This window comes from Monopterus albus, unplaced genomic scaffold, assembly GCF_001952655.1.
Source record: "Monopterus albus unplaced genomic scaffold, M_albus_1.0 scaffold55.1, whole genome shotgun sequence".
Lineage (NCBI taxonomy): Eukaryota > Metazoa > Chordata > Actinopteri > Synbranchiformes > Synbranchidae > Monopterus > Monopterus albus.
In genome coordinates this window covers 1001941-1028539 of record NW_018127935.1, presented here as the reverse complement: position 1 = coordinate 1028539, position 26599 = coordinate 1001941, and the positions used below count along the sequence as shown (strand labels likewise).

Here is a 26599-nt window from a genome sequence, read left to right as displayed (position 1 = left end):
ACACAACATCCCACCTACAAACGGGTAGATAGGATACTGGACGCCTGCAGATGCACACACATGCTTCTTCTTAAAGACTGAGATTTGTACTGAGCTACACTTGAGAATGTGACTATACAGTACAGCACACAGCCCCGCCCATGATGCTGAATGGGCGGGGCTGTGTGCTGCGCTGTAATTCAGTTTTACACTTGGCGAGACATTTAACATTTACATTTATATTTAACATTTACATTTAGACTTTGTCACATTTAGCTAAATGTGAGAAAACTTGTCACATTCAGCTAAATGCGAGAAAACTAGTGTAAGTGCTATTTTTACATTCGGCGTCCCATACTCCTCTGCCCCCACCATTCCCATGAATCCAAGCGCAAGATGGGCTTCATCATATTTTCTTTTTGGCTGGCTTCATGGTTGATAAGGTTACTGCCTGTCATTTTTTTGTCTGCTTGCGCTGAATCGCCAGCTTTTTGTGGTCCATGTAACAAATTTATCCAGTTACGTTATTATGCCCACTACGTACACTATTGGCCCTCTGTGTGAAAGTTTCCTTATATTGTTGCGCTGCAGTTAACATGCCGACGTTAAACCATTATTGTTGCACTATGGTTCCACTCTTTTCCCCCATTAATAATTTTCTCTGTTCATTGCGCCCCACCTGTCATGTCTTTATCCCCCACTAGGGGGCGCGCCCCACACTTTGAGAACCACGGGTTTAGACAGACCTAGCTAGGTGTACTTGATAAACTAACATGCTGTACTCCGTTTTCTTGTGAACACTCCGTACAGCACAGAGGGTGCACGCAACAGGCTGTCTCAGTGACCATCACACTGGGAATATATTAGCCATGGTATTATATATCTAAATACCACTCTGTTAAATCTTTTACAGTTTTATTGAAACTTATTCATTACATGTACACATACAGTGTAATGCATTTTAATCATGAGGGTTCTTATCTAGACTGTTACCTGCAGTGCATCCCCAATAGAAAAAGCAAAGTGCAATCATTTATATATATTTTTTAACATTGTTTTAACAATTTTTCAGTAAATAAAAGTGCTGAGGAATACACAGCAGAGAACCTCCTCAGGAAAAGTCTGCAGATCTGCATAGTGCTATGTACTGTAGTTGAAACATTTACTGGTGGCTAGCTATATTCCAAGGGTGAAATGGAGGGAGCTAACAAAGGAACACATTTTAGAAGTAGAGTAAGTCGGATATGGCGCCAGGCAGGTGGGTTATCAGCTGTGATCTGATCCACCAGTGAGACTCTGTGGGGTTGTACCGTGTGTAAGGACGCTTGGACACAATGGCGTCAGTGATGTCATCAAGAACAGGAGCCATATCCTTATGTCCGGTGCTGCAGTAAGAGCCCACCAGAGTCATGTGGTGCTCAAAGTGGGCTTTCCCTCCCATACATGCTGGACATGTTCACAATGCGGCCTGCAGTCAGTCAGATAAAAAGTGTCAGAAATGTGTAAAAGATTTGATACTTTTCTGCATCCAATCCTCTATAGATGCCTCTCTGTAAATAGTAAATGAAAAGGTTTAAGCATCACAACCAGCAATAGAATGATGTAAAAGGAAATTAAGGATCTGTGGTGCAGCTTAACTCTCAGACTGTTAATCCCCCAGGTCCGTAGTTTGACTGTCTTCAGAGACATAACAGAACTACATCACTGCTTCTTAATGAGTCACATGTTGCCATCTTATTAAAAGCAGTGCACCTCATTGCTGGTCTGAACGCTATTTAACTTGTGTTAATATGTGATAAAATGATAATGTCTAATATTCAGTTGGACATGTTTTGTTTTTTTTTAACAGTGGTTTACCTTTGGCCCTGCGGATTAATGGAAGAACAGCTTTGGTGACCCTGATCACGCCCCACAGGTTGACCTCTGACACCTGTTTGTAGGTGTCTATGGAGGTAAACTCCACTTCTCCAAATGTTGACATGCCAGCATTATTCACCACAGCCCACAGACCTGGGTCATGAACAGTGAGACAAAGTCACAAAAAATTCCCTGAATGAATGAGCACTGATGTTCTTTTATCTGAGTGAGTGAAGACAGGTGCTAATGCGGTTTTCTTATTTACCTCTTTCAGAGTCCTCAAGGTTGTCTTTAATATATTCCACAGCCTGGTTCACCTGCTCCTCGCTGCATACATCCAGTTGGACTACTTTCATGCGATCTGAATGAAATTCCTCCAGCTCCTTTGCACCCTTTCCACCTTTATCCTGCACAGATGAGAGGTCTTCTCAGTTACCTCAAATCATGTTAACATAAAATGCCATCATAGCTTTTAAAAATATGTTTAAAAGTATGCAGATGATGGGAAACAAACAATACAGCTGAGGAAATACAATACAGCTATGTTCATTTATGAAAGCCTGAAAGAGAAGTAGCAACATGCTTGTCCATTTAGCAACTCTTTTCAGGCAAAACATAATACTTTCCTCACTGTGAACACAAACACGTTAGTGAAGTGCCCTTTTAGTTTGAGTGTCTTAAAATAAGTTGTCTACTAATTAAAACCATGGCCATGACACAAATTGTTGTACTGAAAAAACATCTCTATTTTAAGCCTTGGCTACTAACCCCCCCCGAACTGTTTCTTGATCTAGGTGCTTCCAATAAAAGTTGATTGGATGACCTAAGAGATCTACCTGGGATACAGAGATGCAAAACCTCTGAATTATACTGACGTGCAAGATTATGCAGGGCTTTAAAAACAAATAACTTTGTTGAACAGGGAGACAGTGAAGGGAAGACAACACCAGAGTAACATGCTCATGTTTGAGTAGTCATAAGATGAGCAGCAGCATTTTAAACTAGCTGAAGTCTAGACAACAAAAGCCTGAGAGACCCCAAAATAAGGAAAGCTGCAATAGTCAATTCTTGAACTGATGAAAGCATGAATAGCATTTTCAGAATCAGAGAGAGAGTGTTTCACTTTAACAAGTAGTTTTAACTGGAAAAAACCTAACCACTATGTTTATCTTAGGTTTTAAAGAGTTGTCAGGAATCACTCCAAGGTTTCTTACTGACCCTTAAACATGGGGTCAAGTACATCAAGATCAAGGACATCAGAGCATGTAGAGCCCGAACCATTAAATAAAACCGTGTTTAACTTCATTGTGTTAAAATAAAAAAAGTGAGAGCCAAATTTAATATCACTTCAGCAAGCAGAAAGAGAATGGGCTGCATTGGAATTCTTCCCCTTCACTGGTAGGTAGATTTGAATGTCATTTGCATAGAAATGGAGTGGAAGGAAAGACCATGTTTTCATAATAATGGACCCTAGAGGAAGTAGATACAATAAAAATAAGCAAGGCGGACCAGAATGGAACCTAGAAGACCCCATAAGTAAGAGGAGCAACTGCAGAAAATAACTCAAACTGGCTCCTGAATGTATGTTTAATCCCTACCTTCAGAAGACACCCAGCAAAGACAGTGAAGCCCATCTTGTGCATATGTTTGGCAAGTGCATTGCCAAATCCACTGTCACAGCCTGTGATAAACACAGCTTTCCCCTTCACCTGCAGAGAGGAGCAGAATACACTGAGATTTTGGTCATTGTTCTCAGGAGAGACACAAGTACAGTATATAAAGTGGGATAATGGAAAATGTCTGCAGCAAACGTCAACAGGCAGCCAGCCAAATAATCGAAACAATTTTCACTAGAGCAATATAACGCTAAAACACATGAATAGCCTTATTCAATGTAACAATGTAATGGGTGATTAAGTGGCACATTTAAATGTTACTGTGATATTTGTAACTATTAAATGTCATATGTATAGTACAGGGTTATTCAAAAAGAATCAACCGACTTCATTATGCAATATTTTATTAAGGAAAAGTAATACAAAACTCCAGCCAAGTCACAAGTATTCTACTGACAATCAACTTTTATTTCCTGCCTTACAAGGCCAACACCTGCAGCACGGGCAACATCAATGCGATAAGAGAATTCTTCCAGGCGCATATTAGCATACCACGATCCACTGAGTTGATCGCTGTTGTTGTGGCCACATTGAACACTTGTAAGACAGGAAATAAAAGTTGATTGTGAGTAGAATACTTGTGACTTGGCTGGAGTTTATTACTTTTCCTTAATAAAATATTGCGTAATGAAATCGGTTCATTCTTTTTGAATAACCCTGTATTATATATTTAGTGTTGGAAATAACAGTCCAAGCAAGCAGTAGTGTTACCTCCACCAATCCTCTGGGAATTCGAGGTGTTGCAACAACCAACACAAAAACTAAATACATCACAACTATACACTCAGTCACACTCATCTCTGGTAATCCCAAAACTGCATTCAGTAGAGGAGGCAGCCCAAAACCCAGCACAACTGTCAGAAGAACAGAAAATGAGACCAGAAATGCCACTCTGAGAACGGAACGCGAGGCCATCTTGACCGAATTCTGTTTGCTTTCCTTGTGTACTGATCCAAGTATACTTGACCGTGGAATAAGGAAATAGGGTGGGGTTAGATGCCAGACTCTTACCTTATTCGGAATCGGCAGCAATAAACCTTGGAACTGAAGGGGTGCTACATCACTGGCATGGATATAGGTTACCATTAGTTTACTTAAGCTACAAGGTTTAGGGTTAGTATCAACGGTAATGTGGACATTATAACCAGACCGTCATGCTGTAGAAGGAGCTGAATACAGGTAATTCAAAGGTGTCAAGATAGCTAGAATTGTACAACTATCATGATAATCTTTCCATGGTGGATTTACTCCAGAGATGTTACCTCCTTTATGAACCAGCAACATAGCGTCCCTTCAGTCCAGGGTGCATTGCAGATAGGTTTTAGAGTATAGATGCATGGTCAAAAATAGCTAATTGAATCCATTTTAAATTACATGTACAAGTTAAAGTGCAACATGTGAAGCTGTCTGAATAATTTCTGAATCCACTGTATGACTGTCATAACCTTTATACACACACACACACAAAAACCATTTCAGTGGTATCAGTTTCACCAACTCCTTTTACAGTTTTTAATAATTCCAGGTGAAATACATAGTACAGCTAACAAGAAAAGCTGCAAATCAAGAACACAAGCTGATGCAGTAGGGGGAGCAAGACACCAAGGCACTGAAGATCTATATGTATGGCTCTGTGACCATACTGGCTTTAAGTGCTGTAAACATGTTTTTATATCCAAAGTTAACATTCAGAAGCAGAGGTGTAGCGCTATTTGATGAAGCACTGGACCCATGACATGGATGCATGCATGCATGTGCACAGTTAAGTTGTGGCTTGTTTCAGGGGCCATGTTAACACTTTCTATGCAACTGTCCACACGATCAAATGTTAAACCCATTTTTTCTGGTGCCAGAATAACAATGCGCATTAATAGCCCTCTGTCACAGGGTGAATGTTATAGCCATAGATGGATAATCTTATTACTAGGGTGTTATCAACAGGGGACAGGTTCCACCCAAAATATAAATTTGTCCCCCCCAATATTTTTCATGATCAGTCATCAAATGCATACTAAAGCTACAAGAAATTAGATGCAAAATGTACTGAATGCTCACTGAGCTCCTCCTGCTTCATGTTGGTTTACATGTCAACCAGCAACAGCGAACTCAGTTGTGCGTAGGGCTTGCGACTGGTCAGTATGTGACAGTTTGGCCATCTTGTGCTCCGCTTGTGTCATACAGACCTACCACTGCTCATTCACAGATAAAACAGTCTGTGTATGTCTCAGCACGTTACGTGGTTGAACAAAAATGCTCACAAGTACCAACTGCGCATCTGAGCATGCATTGTTTGAGGGGATGTTGTGAATCAATCACACCATCGTAAATTTTAACGACTTGAAGCATTCCATTTTGCAAAGCTAACTTTAGTGAGGACTGGATCTTCAAATGCTCAATAATGCAACGTTATGAATTTCAGGCAGATTGCGCAAGAAGGCCAATTTTTTTCCCTCTCTTGGGAAGAGAAAGTGGCGGAGTGTAGTTCCAGTGCTTTCCGGCAGCACTACATCTATGCTTAGAAGCCTGCAAATACTACATAGTAAAAAAAAAAAAAAAAAATTGAAAAATGAATGTACATTTCAGTGATTGCAAATCCTAAACAGTAACAGACACAAAAGGCCCAGTTCAGCTCTTGTTGCCATTTCCTTTTTACAAAAAGAGCACCGAGATGAAAATATATTGCAAATCTTCAAATTTCCGGGGTTACCTCATTAAAAAAAAAAAATCAAATCAAATCTTAATTCCCTGTTGAAATTGCATGGTCTTTGAATTATGAAGGGGTAGTGCTACTGGTAGGAGAGACAACTCATTTCAAGTTGTAAGAAAAATGCAATCCATTTCATATTATTGCCATTAAAGACCTTTGTGACATTCTTTTAAACTTCATAATTTCATGCTTTGTTCCTTCTTTACTTGAGAAAAGTATCAAGCTTTCTCTTGATATTGTCAAATGAGTCCATTCCCATGTAGTCCGCCTGACCTTGCTCCCATTTCTCCTTCCGTTCTTGTGAGGACAACTGGGGTTCGGGGGCTTGTTCATGAGAAGAGATGCCCTCACCCTGAGCAAAAATATAAAAAAATAGTGAAACAAAGAAACGAAAAACAGAAAATGACAGTGCGCTTACTGCTTTTTGAAAGCGCTGAACTCGCCATACATAGCCTTTCCAAATTAATGGCCACAGGCAAACGCGCAGAAGCTTCTGATTCTAGAGAACATGACTAGCAACAGCATTACACCTGGTGCCAACAAACTGATTGACTGCCAAGGTATATAAAAAGCCACATCATTTTCTCCATACCTGTACATTCTCAAAAGTGACAGTGTCACTGTACTGGGACTTTATGTGATGAATAGGAAGACAGAAATGAGGTAAATCCTTAAGAATTGGGGTAAAATGAAATAAAACAGGAGTAAATTAGGCTGAAAACAATGACAGCAAAATACATTTACATAAAAACTGTACACTCTGTTTCCCAACATATTCTCTAGCACTGAAATTATCAAACCTTTTCTTTAATTAGAAGAGCTAGTCAACCAGGAAACCTTGGTCAAAGTGTCAATGTTTAACGGTTGTAAGACACTGGCTATATCACATTTTGGAAATCCTATGGAAGCTGGTTGATTTTCTGTGATTGTCCATTGCCTTGTATACTTATCTATAAATTCAACAGTTAGCTCTGAAGTAATCCTATTAATTAATTGAGTTGGCTGTATAAATGCAACCCCATAAATTGATGGTAGTTTGTGGGAAAAAATACAACAAAAAATACATAATTTGATGGTTTTAAACACTTTAATTTCTAAATCTGCCCATTATCAATGTTATCCATTTGTATTAGCCGATACATCAAACTGCTTGCAGTGTAAACCCAGGCTACAGGTCCAACTGTGTGTGTACGAGTGTATTTATTCACCTCCATACAACCAAAGAAAGGCTGGAAAGGCTTGTCTCCTTGTTGCTTCTGCAGCATGGGCATCACAGCACTGGAGTACAGGGTCCACCAGTCCTGGAGGAAGGTGGGGTGTGCGGTGGCCTCGTGCACACTCCCCCTGATCTGTTTGGCTTTGGGGTCATATGTGTAACTCCATGGCTTGGTCTTCCCTAGGAAATGGACCACCTTGGCATTGCTGCCATATCTGAAATAATGATTAAAAAGATTAACACTAGCTTTATAAGATTTTCATTTTTTTGTGAACTGTCTCCTTCAAACTGCAATTGTTACTTAAATGATTTTTATTTTGAAAATGCTATTTGTAACAAACACTGTATAATATGGTTCCATGTAACAGAAAAACACACCTGACTAAACCTAAGTGCCATAGGGATGATGTATTTTAGGCCAAGCTGGAAGTTGGCATCACCCTGGTTCCCTCAACAAAAAGCCAACATGATTTTCTTCCACAGGCCTTTGGATTATTACAGAAAATAAGTTCTGTGATAAACAGCAACTTATGACACTTTCACATTTTGTTCGGCAAGATAATCTTCACAAGTGAACATCACTTTTATGGATTTTTGAAGCCTGAAAATGATTGCCAGACATGAAAAGCTGCCATTAGGCTATAAACAAACTACACCGCCCATGACTTCAGCTTCACCACCACAGCTTCCAACTTGTAATCAGATTTAGCACACTTACTTCTTCTATAAAATCCTTTCCTAGTCATCATGGCTGTCAGAATAGTTTGCAAGTGCACGAGTTTAAAAATAATGCTGTAAAGACGAGCTAGTGAGTAGACAAGTCTGTTTTCAGGATGATGTTTAATATTCCAAACAGCCTCTGAAGTATCATTTAGCCACTTGTTAGGAACCACCATCTTTGAGACACTAAAAAGCATTAAAAGTCACGGGTGGCATATTTACTAAGGTATCTTGTGTCATAGAACAAAACATGAAAGTGTATGGGCCTCGTGTTAACCACTGACCTTAATTCAGGCATCAAAACCAAAAAACCCACCAACTTCAGAGCGAGGGAACCGGAAGTGCAAAATGCTCAGTTCCGGGTTGTAGGACTCACTTGTACGGCACTATAAGATTATGTGTTGCTGACAAAACGTGTACATTGCGTCATGTTTTATTTATCTCCTGTGAAACACTGCATGGCTTAGTATAAATGAAACTTCTATATAGAAGGTCAGTGAAGTTTATATAAAATGTTTTGCAATATTTGAGGCAGTGCCTTACTTTTTGTGGTCTTCGACTGCTTTATGTTAAACCGTGTCTATTAGGACAATCCTCAAAGATATGGACGTGTTCTGGAAAACTACACGTGTACACAGACAAACAAATCTGGCCCTGTGGGGTTTATTTTGTAGTGTTCGCCAGACCTCTAAGCACATGTTTATCACCCATGTCATCCTGATTTGGTTGCCAGGAAATGCCAAACCTAAGCACTTGTTGATGAGGTTTGTTTCTAAGAGGACAGAGTTTCAGACATGGGTGCAACAACCAGTCCTAGAGGAGAACATAAAAGGCCTTTAAATAAACTGCACTATTTTGGGATTTGGTATCAGCTGTTGGAAGCTTAGGGTGGATATCCAACCCAGAGCTGAGGCCAGCTGGGGGACACTTTGGCAGAGCTGCTGGAATCTTATTGCTCATCTCACTTGTAACTTGGTGTCATGTCACGATGTGACTACATGCTCATGTGACAGAGTATTTGGTTACCCCTTGGCTTTGCATCCCATGTGCAAAGAGCTCAGTCTCATGCTCAGCTGTATTATAATACAACTGTCTTGTGGAAGTATATAGTGCAGTAGAAAAACACCAAAATGAAATGTTCAGACACCTCTAGCTACAATGTGAATGTCTGTCAGAAACAAGACCACAGTGGACAGACACTTACTGCTTGAATGCTGGAAGGTAAGTGTAGATGGCTATACTGCTGAGGTTGTAGATGAAGGGGAGGTGTTTCGATATGTCAGCTGTTGCCCAGCTACTGAAGAAGCCATTCAAAATGCCTTGGTCTCCTCCTGCAACAAAGGCAGACAATCAATATAATGCATGATGACTTAGTCATCTGTGGAAAGGGCATAGTGAAGTCTGACAGTATGGATAAACTACTTTTCTCTTCGCCATTTCAGGGACTGCTTGTTGGACTATCAAAAGGTGGTGAAATCTGCAAAATCGAACTCTCTCTCGCCAGTAATCGCTACAAACCTCAGGTTTTGATCACTATCTAATTAATTCAGTCATTAGCCCATGTAAACTTACCTCTCATCCTGAGGCATCTGTTGAGATATGTGAGAGTTTTCTTCATTATTTTACTGACAAAATTGCTAGCATTAGGCAATTCTCCACTACAACTTCTTTTGACCCAGCTGACCTTCCCCCGTCTTCTGCTATTTTTGATCAATTTGAGACTGTTTCTTTGCCTGTGTTATCAGAAGTGGTTTTGCACATGAAAACATAGCACTGTTCTATGGATTTCCTGCCAACAAGACTGTTCAGGGATGTTTGAGTCTATAGGTCCTAGTTTTCTGGCCCTAATTAATTTATGTTTGACTACAGGCTCAGTTCCAGATGCTTTCAAAAAAGCAATTGTCCAGCCACTTCTTAAAAAGCCGAATCTAGATCCTTCAGCGTTTTCCAATTTTAGACCACTGTCTAAATGATCTTTTATGTCTAAAGTTTTAGAGAAGGTTGTTCTTATTCAACTCCAGTCTTTTCTGGCAGATAACGGCATCGAGGAGCAATTTCTGTCTGGGTTTAAACCAAAACACAGTACTGAGTCAGCATTATTAAAAATTAATAGACATTTTGTTGGCCAAGGATGCTGGGGATCTAGTTCTGCTGGTGCTTTTAGACCTCTCTGCTGCCTTCGATACAGTGGATCATGAAATCCTCATATCTCGCTTGGAGCAGTGTGGGAGAATTCGTGGTACTGTTCTTAATTGGTTTAGATCTTACCTCACAAATAGAAGTTTCTCTGTTAATATTGGTAACTGTTCCTCCTCTTCAACTATCCTCTCTGGTGGCGTCCCCCAAGGCTCTGTACTTGGCCCAACTCTCTTTCCCCTGTACATGCTTCCGCTAGGATCAGTTCTAAGGAAATATGGCTTCTCTTTCCATTGCTATGCTGATGACATCCAGATATATTTACCATTAAAAGCAACCGGAGCAATGTCTCTATAGCCACTGTTTGTCTGACAGACCTGAAAGCATGGCTGGCGCGGAACTTTTTAAAGTTAAATGAGGATAAAACGGAGTGTGTTTTATTTGGCGATCTGGTGAAATTTGCTGCTTTTAACCATGACGTAGGACCCCTGGCTCATCATCTGAAGAGGACTGTAAAAAACCTAGGGGTAATGTTTGACGATTCAACAAGCAAATCAACGCTGTCGTACAATCTAGTTTCTTTCACCTGAGGTTGCTAAGTAAAGTCAAGTCATTTCTTTTAATGATTTTGAGATCGCAATGCTTTCATAACCTCTAGACGTGACTATTGTAATGCATTGTACCTTGGTGTTATCAGTCGTCTCTCGCTCGCTTTCAAATGGTCCAAAATGCTGCTGCTCGTCTTTTAACATGTACTAGGAAATTTGACCATATAACCCCGGTACTGGCTTCTCTTCACTGGCTTCCAGTCCGTTTTAGAATTCATTTTAAGCTATTGATTTTTGTTTTTAAGGCTCTTAATGGTTTGGCACCGCCCTACCTCGCCGAGTTGGTGAGGTGGCGCGAACCGGCTAGATTACTCAGATCCTTGAGCCAGTTTCTTTTAGAGGTTCCCAGGGCCAGATACGAACGCTGGTGTTACCGTGCTTTTACTGTTGCAGCTCCTAAATTGTGGAATGGTTTACCTCTTAATGTTAGATCTACAGACTTGACAACTTTTAAACCATTGGTTAAAACATATTTATTCACTGTGGCTTTTAATACATAGTATTGTCTGATGCTTTCTTCTTATAACTGTTGATTTTGTGTAGTTTGTGTTTTTTTTCTCTATTGATATTATTTCTGGTTTTTACATTGCCTTTGTACAGTACTTTGGTCGAACAGACGTTGCTTTTAAAGTGCTATATAAATAAATTTTGATTGATTGGTTTGTTGCTATTGAACATACTGGGCTTAGAGATAATCTGCACAAATCTAATAATTCAGAAAAACTCAGATGTGGTTTCACTACTGTGATAAGCAGTTCTACAGTACAAAATCTGTACCATACTTTGAAAATGTTATATAAAACTAAATGTCCATAAAGTGAGGCATTTTCATATTTTTCCAGTTCAGATTTTTCCTTTCTCAAAACTGTTGGCCTATAACACAAAGCACACATTTGCTTGAATTTAAGTATTTTATCGACTAAATCATATCACTTAAATTCACTTATGCAGAGCATTTTCAAAAATTTAAAAATGTGCTTTTAGGAAGGACAAAGTTCAGATAACTGTGTCAACATAAAGTTGAGAGAGTTGAAGTGTGTCTGTTTCCTGTAATGTATAATGTGTAGTGTATATAACTGGTCCCTCCTATTAAGCTCATCTACATTAGTCAGCAGGTGACTGAGATCAGTCCAGACAAACAGTTGGAGAGCGAGGTTTCCAGCTTTACAAACTGTAATGGCTATTAAAAACTAACTATCAGGCTTGCTGTAAATTTATTTCACTGATGTTGACCTAGTTTGATTGCAAGCTGTTTGCTCACTGACCTTCAATACTCTGTTCATTTCAAATTCAGAATGCCCAGCAACACCACAGGCCTTTTAGGGGAGTGTCATGCCCGTTTATTTAACCATTGAGTTTTATTTGTTCTCTATACCCTAAGTGCATGATTTTATTTACCTTTTGTTGCCAAATGGCTTTAGCAGGATTTTCCTTTTGTAAAGCAACTACCAAAACTACCCAGTCAAGTGAAAGTGGACGGCTGTAAAAAAAAAAAAGTGTAAGTGTGGGAATTTGAACGACTATAGTTTCATTTTGATATTGGTACTGAAACACAAGTAGCAAGTCAACTTTAAATAATACAACTAGACAAGTATTTAAAATGTTTTGTCTGTGTGCTGGAGATGTGAACGGGGGCCTCTGGTTTAACACTCATTTTAAATTTTACTCGAGTTGCTTCCAGTATGATCAGAGGGATGAATTGCCACTCGCTCCATTTGTCTAGTTTAGAACTGGGACAGGCCTTGTCATAGCAGCGTCATATGTACACAGAACTCGGGGCGACAGCTTGCGGCTGCACGGACACGTTTAATGGTTAAGTAGGTCAGTTACACGTCAAGTATACAACCAGATCCACACTGAACCTTTACAAACTTCTTTCAGTTAACGACTCCTCTGTTGCATCATTAAATCTGCAGCCAGAACAAAATTTTGGAGCCAAGCAAAAAGATGACAAGATCTGACTACTCATGCTGAATTACTTCAGCAAAGTCTCTGGACTAGCATGAGATGCTGTTTATAGAACTTTCACACTGGACTGTAGCTCCTAGAAAGTACAGAACTGTACAGTCTCTGAAACCGCAGACTGTGGTTTAAAATAACACACATGGCTACTGTTTGTCCGAACCCACAACCTCCAGTGGGGATTTCAAAACTTAATGTAGGGCTGAGTGTCTTCATTTCATCAAGGGGATAAGCAGAGTTCAACAGAGTCCAACTCTGCCAGTTTGTCTTGGCAGCAGACAACAAAAGCACAGATGCAGAGAATAGAGCCTCCGAGTTCAATAGCAGGAAACAGTTTCTCACTATTTCTCTGCAGTTTTTCCATATTATCTATGATCTACAGAGAGATAGGAAGGGTTACATCATTTATGCCTTAGAGCAGAGCAGAACTGAAATGCTAAAGGTAAAAAAATCTTCAACTCACGCCCCAGTGCACATGAAGAGACTATCACTGGCTATAAATAAGGCTGCTTTACTCATTAGCATGCCATCAGGCATATAGACACTGGTGTCCGATTGGATATACAAGACTAAAAATGATTTTTTTTTCCCCTTAAGGACAAAGAGGAATCTTTATCTGGGACTCTGATTATGTTGGGAGATCTCCCCGATGGAGTCTCTTTCACAATATTACAAGAGGAACACTTGTCATTTAATGCTGGAAAGGTTCACTGCTAAGAACACGGACAAGCCCTGGCTCTTTTGAGCCCTACCAAGGTTGCATCCTGTTGTATTTAAATACACAATGCTTCCTCTGTTTAGTAGTGCCACCCTAAGAAACTTAGTTTGTTTAAAGTCCAACCAGCATTGGCAGTCATTCTAGACTTTGGAAATAGTCGTACTTGGACACAATCTTAGCTTAAAGTCACCTGCTAGCCTTAACTGGAGCTTTTCACCACATCACATGGGCTTCATTGAATGGCATCATCTCAGTTATCATGGTCCTCACATGATCTAACTTCAATCACTGAAAAAATCTAAGTGGAACTTGAGATAAGATTTACTCCTGTATAAGCAACAAGAAATCGGTTTGGAAATACCAAAGACATTTGGGAAATAACTTACCGTAGTAATGTCTGCATTACATAGATTGTCCACTAGAGAGCACTGTCATGTTTATTTTAATATGTTTAGTGCATATTGTATCCTGGTTACAGTTGAAGCAATAAGTTTCTTATAAGCTTCCATTTAAAACATTAATATATTGATATCAAAAAAAATTATACTGATAATATAGTATAAAAACTAATATTGATCAAATCCTAATTTTAATAGCATCACAGAGGTGAAAAGATAAGTTACAAATGCCATGAAAAGTTTACACTCAAGCAGTGATTAAAAATAAATCAGTTTTCTCCTGAGCCTCTGTGTTAGACTGAAAGTTGAAAAAGCAGGACACTGTCAGATGTTCAACATATTTATACACGTACAAGCTGCCAGCTGAATATTAGTTCAACAAGGCACCGTGAACGTTTTTTAAAAGCTGTGTTGAAGCTCAACTGAAGTAAAATAATTGTGTACATTTGAGTGTTTAAAAAGGGTGTGTAAATAGAAAATATTTACTGAAAACCTCTGGGTTTTTTTATGGTAAGAGTTTGGACTTCAGAGGATTTATGTAATGTTTATAAAAGAGCTGCAACTTTTTCAGAAAAGTAATAAAACCTGCAGTATGTATGAGAACCTCACTACTCTACAAGTATGGACCAATACTCTGTTCAGTAAGTGATATGGAGCCTAAACAACAACCACAATTCAGCTACAGAACAGTATGCCTCTCAAATACAAGTTGCTGAATGTCACCAGGGCTAGTTGGGCAAAACAGGGCCTCTCAAATTTAACCCCCACCCCAGTGAGCCCCTGAGAATAACTCAGAGCTAGATGGTCTGTGACAGGAGGGCCTTGTGTCCAGACACCAGGCTCCACAAAGGCCTTACTGAGAGCAAAAGATAAACACACTCACTTTAACATCATTTATAAAAACTTTATAGAACTTAAATCCAGTCAAAGCATAAAGGTTTGTGTGTGACCAGAAGAAGACTAATGATATGAAAATTAAACCAAGTGGTAAACCAGACTTCTTCGCCTATTAATTCTTTCTTGTATGTGTTTGATAATGAATGAGACTATGAAACTAGGTGAGGTGTTAGCTTAGCAGAGCATATAGGGGAAACTGCAGAAAACTGCTAGCCTGACATGTTCAATAGCCCAATATGAAAAGAAAACAAGCACCCCTAAAGCTCATTAAGAAACGTTTTGGCATTTCCCAAAATGTCAAACTATTCTTTTAAACTAGAGACCATTTTTTAGCTAAGTATCAGTTACATAATGGTCCATTCAAGTGAATCTTTAGTTTGTAAAATAAACTATTTGTTGCACATTCTCAACGTTTTGTCTTCCATTTACCTGTTTTATCCAACAAATAATGGTCCATTCAAGTGAATCTTTAGTTTGTAAAATAAACTATTTGTTGCACATTAACGTTTTGTCTTCCAATTACCTGTTTTATCCAACAACCAGTCCAAAAGCCAAACTAATGTAATTTGCAGTGACATAGGAAAACTGCACTTCTCACAATTGTCTTTTGATAAACTAGTTTCAGCACAAAAAAAGTGTATGAGAATATCAAGAAGCACATTCCTTCTCTCTTACCATCAAAGCTGCCGTGCTCGGTACAATACTGAAGCAGTTTGCCGTAAGTCTTCAAAGAGGGACGATAAACAAACACACCAGAGTTGAAGCAGTCGGGCCAGCCAGGGTCAGGAGCAGCTGACAACTCTTCTCTATCAAACAGCTCATCTATATTTGAAAGCACCTGTCATGTAAACACAAACCAGCAGAGACAGATAAACATGTTCACACACCTGGTACAGCATCTAATTAAACAGTGTGATGATGTACCAAACTGACATCTGCAGGGAAGAGTCTCAAATCTTCAGTGGCCATGAGATCAGGATATAAAACTATTTCAAATTGTCTGTGCACACAAAAAAATGTGCTCAAACCATTTTTAAGAAATTAAATATCAGCTTAAAGCACAAGCCTGTGGTGTCAGCTTTCCCTCACCCAAATGACTCCAAAGTGGCCTCATTTGTTAGCACAGATTTTTGCAAGCATAACAAAGTCATTCATGATTAAAGCTGCATCAACTACAAACAAATTCAGCCACTTATGACCTAGTTTCAGAGACAGGGCAAGGTTGGAGAAGAGGGGATACTGCTCGAGTTCGTTTTGACTCTCATGTCGCCTGAAGTCAAAAATCAGAGGGAGAAGTTAATGCAGCTGTAAGCTAAACATGTTTGCTTTACTGGCACATTTAAAAAAAAAAAAAAAAAAAAAAAAAAAAAAAAAAGAGCCACAATTTTGGAATTTTTTAGATGTTAAGGCGATGCTGAGACTTAAAATAAAAATAAAAAAAATCGCAGCAGCACAAACATTTATTTTTCCTGTACAAACACGCCCCCACCTGCAGGCACCACTGATGATTAAAACAAAAGAAAAAAATCCTAGGAGAAACACTGCAGAGTCTTAATTATTGACCCGTGTCTAAGCTTCCATTCTTTTTAAAAGTATTATCAGAAGCTCTGTCCACATAGTGCATCTAACTGTCATGTTTCAGGGCCTGTCACTCCACTGAAACTGCACTTAATCAAGTGGTCAATACAGAACAGTCTCACCATTGTGTCTGCATCCATAAAAACACATTTGGAGTAATGTGTCAGGGTCCAGCAGTGGAGTTTAGTGAGGGTGACACCCAGTTCAGGCCTCTTCATCATGGCCAGGTGTGCTGTGTCACCGCTGTCCAGTGTGTCCACCACCCGCACCTCATCATAGATCCTTCTCAGGACAGACCTAATGATTCACAAAACTATGAAATGGACCTTTCAACAATCCAGCTGGAAAACAATATTTGACAGACGTGCTTAAGGGTGTGATTCACAAATGTTGTGCCACTGGTTGAAGGCTTCTTACAGGTAAGGCTCCGACACTTGTGTGACCAGTATCACCAACTTCTTGGATGTCTTGTGGTTACGCAGGGACATGCCCAAAACCATGGCTCCCCGAGCATAGCTGTCATTGGTCACCAACGTCACAAAAGCCTGGTCTGTAAAAGAGGAAATAAAAAAAAAAAAACAAGATCAAGGGATCATATATTAACATTCATCTGTGATGTTTAAAATGTTTCTAGATTAACAACAAGGTAACAAAGTGTGCCTTTTGTTGTATAAAACCAGATGTGCTTACTACTCCTCTGGCCAAATCATTTACTATAAAGCTGCAATAGGGAAAAGACGTCAGTTAGATCTATGCACATGTCTAATGCAGGGTGCTCTAGCTTAGACTTCATCTCAACTTAGTCTACCACATAGATACTGATCCTGTCTTCTTGTTTATTTTGGATTTCTCTTTTCTTCCGTTCCATTTAAAATCAGCCAGTTTCCTACATTAAACCACCAAATGGGTGTCAGTGCAGAAGTGCGTCAAATAAAGCCAGTAGCACACCAAGTGCCAAGCGGTGAGTTGTGGCTGAGATGCAACACAGTGGGGCTAATCTTATTTGACCACCTCATACCTACAGATATAACTTTGATGTAAGTAGCTGAAAGTTGTTCTGCAGTTTAACTACACTGCAAATATCACAATGTCACATCTCATGTTTTGCAAGACTATGAAATACTGAGTAAACAAAGTTGGCTTAAAACACAATGTAAGAGGAACCAGTTTTGCAATGTAAGGTAACGATATGGGTATAACTGGGTAGATCCTTTGAAACAAATTATTACATCTGGCAATGTAGCGTTCCAATCTACTGTATATACAAGTTAAATGCAAACTATTTGTAATGTATATATTGTGAAACTTGGTTTTTATTTATACCTTATGTTTCTTTGTTTATATTTACTAGATCTATATTTCCTTCTTTTCTTGTCACAATAATATGAAGTAAACAACTGCAATTTCATTGTATTATGTACAATGACAATCAAGTTCTTGTATTTTCAGTCTTGAAACACTCAATCTACATAAGTTCTTGTATTTTCAGTCTTGAAACAATAAAATTTCCAAATGGATCTGTTGAAAATTGGAAGGCTCTGCTTTTCTCTATATTTCACTTCTGGGTCAAAGGTTCATGATCCTTCTCAAATTGTTAATATTAGAGACCTTCTTGTCTGATAAGAGCCACAACTTTCAGTTAGTGGCTTACTCCTTGAGTGTCCTCTTTTTATGTCCTGGTTATCAGTTGCCAATTCCAGATGTTTTGGACCTGGATCTTTGTCCTCCCTGTCTTCATCCAGCTCTCCTTCCGAGTGTTCGTTTTCTCCTACATGTGTGAATAGTGTGCTTGCATTTTGCCTCGCGTTTGTGTAGTCTGTCTTTCTATAGGTGTTCACTGTAGAGAGGATGTTGTGTATAGCTCAGGTCCTGTCTCTTGGCAGCACCTGGCAAGTTGCTCAATATCCTCCCAGATCATAATCTTATGTCAAACTAATTTTAATATGTGCTCTATTCTGTACACACCATTTGTTACATGTCTGTCTTGGTAAAAAACAAAAAAAAAACAAAAAGCCCCATCCTCATTTGCTCTGATTTGATCTGCATTATTTCCAATAGAAGTTGTCAGCAGTGTTTTCCTCTACATGCCAGAGTAGACCACACTGTTAATGAAGCCAACTGGTGGGCAAAAGGTCAGTCATTTACAGTATGGCTGTCACCTGGCAGGGCTGACAGCTACAGTAGTCTACATGCCTTTAAGTTAGTATAATGACCTAGCTACCAAATGGGGACAGTATGGACTTTTGCAGTGTCCCTTAAACTACATTATCTGCTCACTCAAGGAGGTTGCAGCTGTACAAACAGCAGCCTACAACAGATTTAGAGCAACTGCAACAGACGTTTTCACATTATACAAGCCATTTACAGTCGCTCTTATTAAAGTCTGAGAATTAGACTAAAGTATAAAAGAGAAAAAATAAAAATCAGACAGTATCATAGTTTAAAATGTTAAAATGCTAAACTGTTACATACCAGCCATGACTGAAGACGAAGTCGAAGCTACTCCGTAGCCTGGACTCGAGGACGCAACAAGCCTGCGGGGAGAGAAGGACTGACTAAATATACAGAGGTGGATTTATACCACTATGACAGTTGCCGTTTGCCCGGAGGCAGCGCCATGTGACTGTCTCCACACACCCACCTGCTTTAAACTTGAGCCTCCACACCCCCAGCACTTCGGTTCGGGCAGGCCAACTGTTAAGACTACATTTGAGAATAAATTTCCTAAAACTTACGTTGAGACGAAAGTGGCTTTGCATTCCAGTGACTTCATTCCGTATCTTGACGATTCAAACAACTGGCTGGTGTCACCTTAACATATGTACAATGTCGAGACGATGCTGGCGATGTAATAAAGTAGAGACCTGGTACAAAACGCTTCCTAAAGCGGTCGGTATTTTGTCGCCACCTTGTGGAAACAACATGGCAGGACAATGACAAGACAAACGGAGCCGTTTGTGGCTTATGTTACACAACAGTGCATTATTTTTAGTTTTCAGTAGAGCAGGGGTGTCAAACTCAATCACATGTGGCCCTAAATTAAACCACAGTCAAAGATACGGGCCAAACAGGATTAACATTTATTGAACAGTCTAAAACTGAACGATTTAACCTGAAATATGAGTTTGAACAGATTGCCACAACTTTTCCCTCAACAAAATTTGAAAATTCAATTCAAAATGTCTGTGCAGATTCTCAGTCATCAAGGCCGGTTTCGGTTCAATGCAAAATATTTTGCCTCACCAACATCAAGCAAACGTGATTTTTTGGCTGTAGCTTTTTTGAACATTTCCTGCTGCAATTGCAGTCTTAATTCTTTGACAATTAGTTTTTCTTGAAGGCCAAATTTAGCATACTTAGCTCAGTGTTTGGTCTGAAATGCCTACGCATATTATACTACACCACCGACACTGCCTCACGACACAAAAAACACATCGGTTTTCCCTCTTGAAGAAACCCCCAGAAACATCTCTCTGTTCCATTCATTTCATTAAATTGTCTCCCTTCTGTATCAGCCTTCTTCTTTGACGTTTTGGGATTCATTGTTGGCATTTCTCATTTCCACTTACCTGGAAGTTGCTGGTTAAATGAAGGTAAAACACTGCCATCTAGTGGTGGGATGGCAATACTCCGCGGGTCCCGAATTCGACGGGCAATGTGGAAGATGTAGTTTATGGTCAGTGTACGCTTTCAATTAGTCTGGGCTTTTATTTGAACACAACCATACGCATTTTAAGCTTTCGAGGGCCACATAAAATGATCCGGGCCTTGAGTATGGCACATGTGCAGTAGAGCTCTAGAGCTAATTCTCAGATCAGCTGGTGTAGTGATACTTTTGGAGATGTCTAATACTTTGGGGAAGGGGACCAACTGTATCTTACAGTTTAATTTATTCAAAGAGAGCAGGCTCTGAGGAAAAAAACTGAAAACCATTCCCTTGACTACACTGTTTATATGTAACAATGAGCACTAGTCAGCCAAATACCTACAAAATTTTCAAGTCTCTTGCCACATTTTTACTGTTTTTAAAAAGTTCATTACTTTAAGAAATGTGTGCCATTGCAGTTAAATTCCCTGCTGATCTTGTGAAGTCTTAAGGCACAGAAGGACCCAAAATAATCTGGGGAATAGTTCTAGCAGAAAAATACTGAACAAGAACTAAAGGAAAAAATGCAGAGGCTCCACTTGACAGGGAAATGAAACAAAAACACCCAAGCTAAACTAAACAGATTGGTCAGGGAGCAAAGTAAAAAGAACTAAAACCAACCAGAGAAACGAACCAAGGAACTACTGACAGACAAGAATACAAACACAAAATTACAAACCAAACTTAAGGCAGGAACAGATTTGAGACGGATACAAAAACTTGGAGTACGCAAACAGGCAGGGTGTGGTGAATAGAGGTGACAAGCAGAATGCATCAGCAAGAGACTGAGGGAAAGGAGGAGAATATGTACACAAGAGAGCAGAGGATAATGAGGGACAGGTGAACACAATGAATGGTGATTGCAGACCAGAATAAAGCTGGTGCAGGTGAGGTGACACAGGACAGGAAGTCTAACCAAAATAAAAGCAGAAAACAGGAAGCATGACGGCAAACCATAACAGATCTTTGGATGCTTTATTTTCTCCGCCCAGGCAGATGGTTGGTACAGAGCAGACACTGCCAAGGAGTACTCTGTGGTTATCACGTACTGGAGCAGTGCCACCTGAAAAAGAGGGATCCCAGTGGTTCAGAGAGCTTGATACAGTTAATTAGTGGATCCCTTTGTTTCTTGAAGTCAAGTACTTGGACATCAAATTGTTCAGGGCCTACACACCGGATTGAAGTTCATTGTCTCCTGTTTTCTTGGATCATGAAGGATTTTAAAGCCAGTTTAAAATAAATGCAGCAGACATGTTTTCTGGCCTATTAGTGATGGTCAGTTAAGTGTAAGCATTATTTTGTTGTGTACATCACAGTTTTGTTGCCTATATTTTCATGCAAAAAGTGAAGGCTCATTTCACCAGAGACTATAACATCATACACACATAAAATTGATTCAGCATGTGGGGATGGATCATTGATTTTATTGTTTGCACTCATCTAGACACTCTGTCAAGCACAGCCAGGAAACGTGCCGGGTGGTGCCCGTATCCATGGATACGGACTAGAGATGGCTGAGAGGTTGGAGAGGCTAGAGACTGGTACAGAGGATCTGAATTGGCAGGGGTCCTGGCAGTTTCCTCTTTAATAGAGGTTCTTCTGCACGTAGGCGGCGATGTACTTGACAGCCAGCATGGTCTCCTCGCACGTGGGCTTGATCTGAGACTCGGGCAGCAGGAAGCCATAACGACCAGTGTCACGCAACTCGAAGGTGTAGGAATATTTCACTCCCAGGTCGTAGGCCCAGTCATCAGAGCCTCCAGCAGCGAGGTCTGAGGGCAGAAATCGAGTCGGGGGTTTAGTCAGAGTGGGATATGCAGATGACAGTCTGGATGTTTTCATGCTGCTTTTCAGCGCCAAAAATCCCGAGCTGTGGCTACTGATAAGCCATTGCTGTTTCTTACCTCTAGCAGTCATTTGTGCTTTGTGAAACGGTCATATTGCATATTACTACATGTGGAAAATTGACAGTTTCCCTATGGAGAAACATGCAGCTGCACTCTTCACAGTACTTACAGATGGTTGCAGCACCAGGTCCGATGGTGTATCTGGTGCCATGCAGACTATTCAGAGCAACAGAAGCTCCCTCAGCAACCTTCAGCTAAAATTCAGAGAGGAAACAAAGGTCAGTTCTGTTTTGAACCCATTAAAAGATATTAACATTTTGCTTAGGACTTTAAGCCTCAGCCTTTTTAACTTATGACTTTATGTATTTTACTTGCGCAAACTTCCTGTAGTCTCAAAATCACAACAACACCAACAGCTAAACACCAGTGTAGTGAACTGAACTGAGCAATGGTGCATATGGTGAAAAGTAATAGTAGTAAGAATGGCAGTATTAGTACTGAGAATAAGCTTAGCAAATATGTTTTTACTGTGCAGCATCCATTACAGTGCATAAAATGTTTACTGATATTGCAGCATATAATAAAAAGCCTTGGTGAGTTTCAATAAGGAAATGAAGCCCCCAGAGACATTCACAAATAAGAAATGATATTTCTGAACAGACAGATCCCTGGAGTTCTTTTGTTCTGTAAAGAGAGCATGAGAGAGAGAGAGTAATACAGAGCCAGAGATGTATCTGTGAAAGCTGGAGTAGGGATGTGAGCGTTAACTACGCCGCCCTCGGACACCCCAGTGAGAGGTGAAAAACCTATGAGAATAAGGCTGAGGAGCAGAGAGTAAATGGTTTCCAGCTGTAACTGTGGCCTTTACTTAAGGGTTTAATGGGACTAGGTTGAATTCTTACTTAAACATTTGGAGACACTTTTAGATAAATTCTATTTATTTTTTTGTTTTATTCACAATACATGGGATCCTTTGTTCTGAAAGTTTGAATTTTCTAATATTATTCAAACTGAGATGCACAACTTATTGGAAACACATGATAATAACACAAAGATAAGCTGGAAGTTTACCCAGTATCATTTTATAGCTAAACCAGTGCTGTTATCCACTAAATCATAATCATAAAGAATGCAGTAGTGAGTGAGAGACTGATGCTGCTTTTACCACTGATATTATCTGGTGATTATTAAATGTAGAGCCAGATTTGTCCAAAAGTGAGCATATCTACAGTGTGTCCAGGGCAATAAAGCTATTTCCAGTGTACATGTAGTGCAAATGCTGCACTCTAGTGATGTGTGACTGGGCCATGATGAATAATTATACACTCACCATGGCTGACCAGTTAGCTGACATAGTCACAGTATTTATTTAGCTGTATAGACAATACGTAATGTATGGCAGATATTTATGACCTACCAGCTCACTGTGGTCTGCCGCCAGGTCATAGGTGTAGGAGTAGGGGAAGAGCAGCAGCTGTGAATAGGAATGAACGGTGATGTAGGACTTGATGATGGACTTGTTCCTGCGAATGAAGTCAGCAACATTCTTGACCTCGATCTCAGACTCAGGGGTTTGTCCACAGAATGTGTCACTGCAGGGGTTGCTGGAGGCTCCAACGGCTGAAATTCAAATTACAGTAAGCATTTTTTTTTTTCATTTTCAAATGTGAATATGCTTAAAAGTTCAGTTCACCAATTTTATACACAGTGTACAATTATTTTCCATGTAAAGTACTATACAGCCTGAGAAAACCATTGTTTAATGCTGCACAGATGGGAGTTTCCTGAAGTAACAGAAAATAACAGCTGATGATGTCATAGTAGTATTATCGGGGTTTTTGTGGTTTCCGATTGACACTGCAAATTTATAGCAGAAAGCATTACAAGGTTGAGGTGTGGGTGCTTACTAAGAGGGAAGGGTCTAGAGAAACATGCTTTCCTTTTGGGAAGTAAAGGATCCAAGGCTTTTGTGATGTGGTTCATACTATAAATCATAGATTTTGACCATGCTTTTTAACTGTTCTTTCACCAGTTACAAGATGTATAACTGCATACACATATGTTACACATACTACACCATCCAGCATTCCAGTTCCTGTTGGGATCAGTTCCAATGCAGCTGGATCCAGAGTTCCTGGAGCGAGTTTTCCTCCACATTCTGTTCTAAAGTTCCCAAGATAATAAAACACACATTTTTCATTAACATAAACAAATTTTATATCAAATGGTCTCTATTAGAGTAAACTTAGGCATAGCATTCTAACATACGGTCTTGTGAGTGTAGTCATAGCCATCAATGTTAAAGACGGGCAGAACAAAGACGTCCATCTGGTCGAGCAGGCTAGTCATCTGAGCATCAGTGCCGTATGTGGACAGGGCCTGAGGGCGATTGCAAAAAAAATATTCTGTGCTGTAATCAGTGGAAACGTCTGTTTAAATGCTTGCCATGTCTGTCCTGGTGTTCACCTTACCTCCATGACAAACCACTGGCAGAAAGCAGGAGAGATCCACTCTCTAGCATGAATACCACAGTCCATAAAGATAGCAGGCTTGGTGGAGCTGGACATCTTACCAAGCTGTGGTTTTTAAAGCATCATAACACATTTGTTAGATGTGCTATGACTTACAAACATGTCTAAAAATCCTTAAACATCTGAGACTGATATTCATATTTAGATACCAAGTAAGTCCTGAAATACCTTGAGGAGAGTCATAGGGCGTCCCTCATAGGTGCTTCCAATCACCTGCTTGCTGATTAAACCAGGATTGGAGGATGAGATGGAGGCAATCCATGACTGGATCTGAAATTAATAGGGGCAGGAAATGGGAAATAAGAACAGGAAATTGCAATCCAGTTGGGACTGGAAATTTACGACTCAAGATGTTTTTGTTTCGTACTTTGTCCCAGCTGTTGTACTTGGTGTAGCTGTGGGTTCTGGGAGAAGGCTTGTTGTCATTCTGGGCATCAACAGCAGTCTGTAGATTCACGATAAGGACCCTGAAGAGAAATTAATTTAAAAACCATTCAAACATCAGCCAAAAATGAAATGCTAGTGTTTTGGGGATGTTTAATAAGGTTTCTATTTCTTTTGTTTATATTTGGACCTTTGTCTTGTGACCTACTCATGCTCCATGTCATTCTGCTGCAGGATGGTGTACACCATATCAATGTACATGGCAGGCACACGGATATCCACCTCGCTGTTTACTTTCACCAGCTCAGGGCTCTCTGGCCTCCAGAAATCGACCTGCAGATGGCGCCAAAATCAAACACTTGAGCACACTGAAACGTGTGAAAACCAAATTCAACAGCCGTTCATTTGACAAGCTGAAATATATTGTTGAATGAATATGAGTTGTCAAGACACCAGCATGTATGTTTGATTTAAACAGTCATGAAAGGAGCATTTAGAAATCATTTACACATCTGAACAGGTGTTAGATAAACTCAGAACAGCTCCAAAAAGGAGGTCCAAATTTAGCCTTTACATCATTAACAAACCAGTGAAACCCCTGCAGTGCATGTATGTGTGAAAGCAGACAGGCACCTGGATGCTGTTAGCCAGCTCCTTAATGAGCATCACATGATCGTCAAGCGCAGGCTTCAGACGGAGGAGTTGATCTCTATTGACCACAAAATAGATTAAAAATAGACTGGCCACAGTTCTGATGGTCTCACACATTTTTGATGTGTTTCTACTGTATATATTTAAAATTATACCTCTGAACTTAAGTAAATGCCAGAATATGCTGAGCTGCGTCTGCATAAAGCTACAGCAGTTGTGCAGTGTTTTGAAGAATTTATGGCATGGTGAACATCTAGGCTGCTGCTGTGAGCCGTGTTACCAAGGGTAGTAGACCTAACCCGTCTTGCATTAGTCCATAGAGAAATACAAAATAGCTATTTTCCATTGCATACCGCAAATGTGAGCTTTACTGAAATAAATTCAATATTTCAAAAAAAAAAAAAAAAAGATTCAGAATTTACCCCTCAAAGCGTGCAATGTCAGCCAGGGCGACAGCCACCAATCCAAAAAGCAGGAGGACCTTCATGTTGGCAGTGAAGCTGATCTGGCCTGGGACAGCACTTATAAGCTTTGACTTGCTGCCCATCCACCAATCCCTGGATCATGTACTGAGCACCTGCCATTTTTGGGTGCTGTATGGAGGAGTGTGGGCCTACATGATGCAGCTATAGTCGATGATTAACATGAAGGTGCTTGTGGAAATATTCAGCCAAGGTCACTTGATTTTGATTCCTAGTAATTACTCAGATCAGCTGTTATTTCTGTATGATTTGTTAACTAATGACACATATTTGTGACAAATTTGTATGATTTGTAACAGGGTAATAAGAAAAAACTTAGGGCCATGCTTTTTTCATTTTATTCATATATTTACAAACTGTATATTTACAGAGTAGAAAAAAAATGTATCAGCATGTTTAAACACCACAGGTATAACCTTTTTTAAGCATTCGATTACTGGTGCACCTAATGACCTGCTGAGCACACAGAATATACTGGACAATATATTAAAGCACTGTATCTTGAAGCAAAAAGCCCTGAATAACTTCTTTTTTTTTTTTTTTTTTTTTTTGCTTAGTGACACTGACATTCATTTCACAGGCTTCGAGAGAAACGTTTGCTAGTGT

General features: G+C 39.7%; 3 protein-coding genes across 7 annotated transcripts; all 3 read right to left on the bottom strand.

Annotated features, from left to right (window-relative positions):
• Positions 1-957: 957 nt before the first annotated feature.
• Positions 958-4427, bottom strand: LOC109961477 (D-beta-hydroxybutyrate dehydrogenase, mitochondrial-like). The gene is made up of 6 exons (XM_020602311.1): positions 4224-4427; positions 3435-3545; positions 2102-2243; positions 1837-1989; positions 1419-1447; positions 958-1387 (listed from the first exon to the last, which is right to left on the bottom strand). The coding sequence occupies exons 1-6, from the start codon at positions 4425-4427 to the stop codon at positions 1202-1204; spliced, it is 825 nt and encodes a 274-aa protein (XP_020457967.1). The 3' UTR covers positions 958-1201.
• Positions 4428-4972: 545 nt separating this feature from the next.
• On the bottom strand, positions 4973-20863 carry gyg1b (glycogenin 1b). 5 transcript variants are annotated; one of them, XM_020602321.1, is made up of 9 exons: positions 20022-20863; positions 19094-19360; positions 18925-18986; positions 16870-17002; positions 16575-16749; positions 15550-15712; positions 9360-9486; positions 7428-7650; positions 4973-6571 (listed from the first exon to the last, which is right to left on the bottom strand). In XM_020602321.1, the coding sequence occupies exons 3-9, from the start codon at positions 18929-18931 to the stop codon at positions 6422-6424; spliced, it is 978 nt and encodes a 325-aa protein (XP_020457977.1). In that variant the 5' UTR covers positions 18932-18986; positions 19094-19360; positions 20022-20863; the 3' UTR covers positions 4973-6421. The 5 variants fall into 5 exon arrangements, with proteins under 5 accessions (XP_020457977.1, XP_020457975.1, XP_020457978.1 ...); XM_020602319.1 differs by having other exon boundaries at positions 19188-19360; XM_020602322.1 differs by having other exon boundaries at positions 19094-19155.
• Positions 20864-21502: 639 nt separating this feature from the next.
• cpb1 (carboxypeptidase B1 (tissue)) lies at positions 21503-26353 on the bottom strand. Its single transcript, XM_020602341.1, has 11 exons — positions 25934-26353; positions 25494-25569; positions 25069-25193; positions 24844-24943; positions 24645-24746; positions 24417-24521; positions 24214-24324; positions 24018-24108; positions 23363-23565; positions 22115-22199; positions 21503-21870 (listed from the first exon to the last, which is right to left on the bottom strand). The coding sequence occupies exons 1-11, from the start codon at positions 26056-26058 to the stop codon at positions 21683-21685; spliced, it is 1311 nt and encodes a 436-aa protein (XP_020457997.1). The 5' UTR covers positions 26059-26353; the 3' UTR covers positions 21503-21682.
• Positions 26354-26599: the final 246 nt, after the last annotated feature.